This window comes from Trichechus manatus, unplaced genomic scaffold, assembly GCF_000243295.1.
Source record: "Trichechus manatus latirostris isolate Lorelei unplaced genomic scaffold, TriManLat1.0 scaffold00278, whole genome shotgun sequence".
NCBI lineage: Eukaryota > Metazoa > Chordata > Mammalia > Sirenia > Trichechidae > Trichechus > Trichechus manatus.
This window is the reverse complement of record NW_004444214.1, coordinates 1,246,817-1,250,866: the sequence shown is the minus strand read 5'-3', so window position 1 is coordinate 1,250,866 and position 4,050 is coordinate 1,246,817. Positions and strand designations below refer to the sequence as shown.

The following is a 4,050-nucleotide window of genomic DNA, read 5'->3' as shown; positions in this document are numbered from 1 at the left end:
TACAACAAATGCAAGAAATTAGACTTAAGAAACCAGCTCAATAAACAGGAATTACAGCACTGCTGACAACGTTTTAAATAGGTAAAAAACAAGTAGTACAAGTTATATGACATTAACATATGCTAACTAGGAAATAATTTCTAAAGTACCACTAGAAACTACTGCTTGTGTTCCACGTGTCAAGGTACCTGGGAAATGCCAAATGGGAAGAGTTTTGCCAATATGTACCCAGCAGTAGAGAAGGAAATGCTAACCTGATATGAGTAAGAACCAAGAAGGCATACCTTGGAGAGGAGATGAGGAGACAGTGGGCTTTCAGTGATTTCCAGTGAATTAAAACATTTATCAAGTATATATACCAAGTAGTTATTGAGCTCACAATATGCCTAACAAGGAGCCCTGGTGGCAGAGTGGTTAAAACACTCTGCTACTAACCAAAAGGTTGACAGTTTGAACCCACCAGCTGCTCCACGGGAGAAAGATGTGGCAGTCTGCTTTCATAAAGGTTTACAGGCTTGGAAACCCTATGAGGCAGTCCCACTCTGTTGCTATGAATTGGAATCAACTCGACAGCAGTGGATTTGGTTGTTTTTTTTTTTTAGCGGGAGAGGGAGGGTTTATATGCCTAACAGGGTGGTGGAGTTCCTGAGTAGCATGAATGGTTAAGCACTCTGCTATAGTCAAAACGTCGGCAGCTCGAATCTACCCAGAGGCTCCTCAGAAAAAAGGCCTGGCCATCTACTTCCAAAAGATTACAGTCAGTCATTGAAAACCCTGTTGAGCACAGTTCTATTCTGAAATACATGCGGTCGCAATGAAGTCAGAATCGAATTGACAGAAGCTGGTTTGGTTTGGTTTTTTTTAACAGTGTGATAGGCACAATGGGGGAAAAAATCTATTGGTATAAGAGACATGATCCCTGCCCTCAAACTAATCCCAAACTTACTTAAGAAACAAATCTAGATAAGTCAGTTTTACATCCCAGCATGTAACGGTGCTAGCCCATTGCAGGCAATGAATAAATATTCACTGAATGAACAAGTGAAGGAATAAACAAACCAAAGTATAGAACTGCAATAAAATGCATGTCATAAAAATGACTGCTAGCTTAAAAAATACTTTTCTATCAACCAGTTTGTAAAAACTGTTAGCCATTTCTCAATTTCTACTTTTTCCCATAGAATCTTTGTACCCACACTTATTTTGAAAACAGTCTCAACCAGAATATCTTCACGCAGTGAAATGATTAGGAGAAACTTACAGCAGAGCCCTAATTTATAACAGTCAGTAGATCACAGGCAAGCAACGCTGCCTGCCTTACCTTTTCTACAGGGAGCAGTGTTTGTAAGAGCCGCACTGTGAAGAGAGAGATGCTGACGAAGGCCATTCTGTGATGCACCAGCATCGCCTCCGGCTGCTCCCAACTGGCACTGCTCTTATGGTGGGACATGGTTTCGCCAAGTGACTCAAACACTGTGAGCAATTTCTCCTTCTGAAAACATTTAACACGAAACAGAGGTAAGCCACCAATTGTAGGGGCCAATACGCAGATGTTATGCAGAACAGTTTAAAATATTACCATTACACATAACAAAAACAAACCAAAGTAAAAATTTATTTTAAAATTTATTATGCTCTCTGAGGCTAACCAAAGCCTGCTGAGATCATTTTTAAAAAATACAAAAGACTGATAAGCACATCTAGTAATAATAAAAAAAAGTTTTTAATTATTTAATATGAATCCTAACTTACAGTGAATAAAAATAAATGATACGATACAAAAATGTCATACACTACGACCAGAAATTCGTCCTAATTTCTAGTGTTTAAAGTGTTCCAACCTGGAACATCTAAATGTAAATCTATCACCAAGTAGTTATTGGACTTACTGTATGCCTAATTCAGTGGCAAGAATCACGGAAAAAAAAATGCATTAGAACAAGAGACATGTCCCCTGCCCTCAAACAGATACCAAAGCTACTAAAGAAATGAAACTAGGTGTGTCAAATAATTAAAAAGCAATTAAATACCAAATTGTATAATTCTCTTTCTTCAGGTAAGGTTGTTTTAAGTGGAAAACATTCTGCCATCATAAAGGTTCTAGATAGCTTACTATCTTTAAAAAAAAAAAAAAAAAAAACTTTTCATTTGAAAGGTATACATAAACTATTTAGACAAAACTAAAATATAGTAGACTGACTCGAAAATCATAACAATATGGACCAAAGCATATCCTTGATACTGACATGCTCAAAAAACTAACTGGCTTTAAAAGGACAGCCTCAGTAAGATGGTACAACAAGAAAAAGCACTGTAGTGCTCACTCCCAACTTTCCATTGGATACATATGAAAATTAAAATGCGAAATAATTTGCAAACTAAGGACAAGCATCTATGTTAGAATTTTTTTTACTCAAGATGAATACAGGAAACAAAAATAAAAAGTATGATGTCTATAAAAATTACATAAAGGGATAAACTTTGCTAGTTATTTACATGGATCATTTGATAATTAAGTTTTAAAATAACCACAAACGAAATTAAAACTATGTTTACTTTCAAAACATTGCAGAAGTAAATGGAAAATAAATCATCTATATAGAAAAAAAATAGCAAAAACTTCTAAGATCAAGTATAACTGTACTACCACTAATGCAAAAGTTTAAATTCTACACTAAGTGAAATATAATTTCATATTGAAGTAAAAAATTATTACTTAACGATAATTTCATATTTTAAGCAATAATTTACAGTTACGAAAAGACAACTTTATCTTTGAGCATGAAAGGTTAAAAATTAAATGTGTACTGAAAATGAACAAGAAAAAAGACTAAATAATATTTAGGGCAAAAAAATAACAAACTGAACAAAGGGAAAATTTTTCTATTGATGAAATGTAAATTAAGAGTAAACACCTAATAAAAACAAGTATTTGTGACTGGAATAACAAAATTAAGACAAATCTGTTGTTGATATAAAAATGGATTTTCCTATTTTTAACTCAGTCTTTTTGAACATAATTTAAAAAACAGATAATTTCTATTCAAGTTTCTAAGGAACATTGACAAAAATTAATCATATAATTAACCACAAAGAAAACTTCAATATATATTTTAAGCTATATTCTCTGATCCCAAGGAAATAAAACTAAAAATTAATAACAAAACTGTAAACCAAAAGTATGGCAACCCTTACAAAATTAAAGCAGAAAAACTTTAAAGCTCTCATATAAATAATTACTAGTCTAGGGGAAAAAAATCAGAGTCACAGTATTTTTATATTGACTGGCAATTACTCCATACAGTATTTCTCCATTAAAATAATACTTATATATACAGGCAATCCCCGGGTACAAACGAGATCTGTTCCTGTGTCTTTCAGTCAAATTTATAGGTAAGTCGGAACAGATACACACGGTTCTTATTTAGCCTTTAGTGCAGGGCTTCTAACCAGTTCGTTCTGTTTTGAACCCCTGCCAAGTATTTGCCTTTTCACCAGATATACTGAATCAGAATCTCCATTTTAAAAAGGTCGCCCGCTGATTCTTATGGATAAAAATTTAGAGAACCACTGCTCTACTAGTGGTTCTCAGATTTGGTCCCTAACCAGCAGCATTAGCATCATCTGGGAACTTGTTAGAAATGCAAACTCTCAGCAGGGATTTGAACTGGAATAAACCAGTTAGAAGCTCTGATTTAGTACAAGGCTCAAAGCCTTGTCAATGATTTTAAGGCTGCACATGCCGCAAGTAAAGTAAAGGTGACCGTAATGAAGTATTTGTTGCAAGCAGGGGTTGGTTCCATTGGTTCAAAGTGAGGGCAAATTTACATAACATTAAGGGCCAGTATGAGTCAGCAGTAAGTCTGAAGTTTGTAACCCAGGCACTGCCTGTAGCTATGAACAACGTCTATCTCTATTAGTCAAGATTAACTGACAATTTACAGTTTAAATCAATGAACATATTTAAGATCTCAGTGGCGTAAGGCTTTTTCTAACTATTTATCGTGTTTTTATGCAAACAACGCATGTCTTCTATGTTTGTTTGCCAAC

At 34.5% G+C, this 4,050-nt stretch overlaps 1 protein-coding gene across 1 annotated transcript in view; it reads right to left on the bottom strand.

The window, feature by feature from the left end:
• RTTN (rotatin) overlaps positions 1–4,050 on the bottom strand; it is a 185,588-nt gene that overhangs the window by 157,752 nt on the left and 23,786 nt on the right. The window contains 1 exon segment of the mRNA XM_023725021.1: positions 1,322–1,492. Coding sequence (XP_023580789.1) covers positions 1,322–1,492 — 171 coding nt within the window.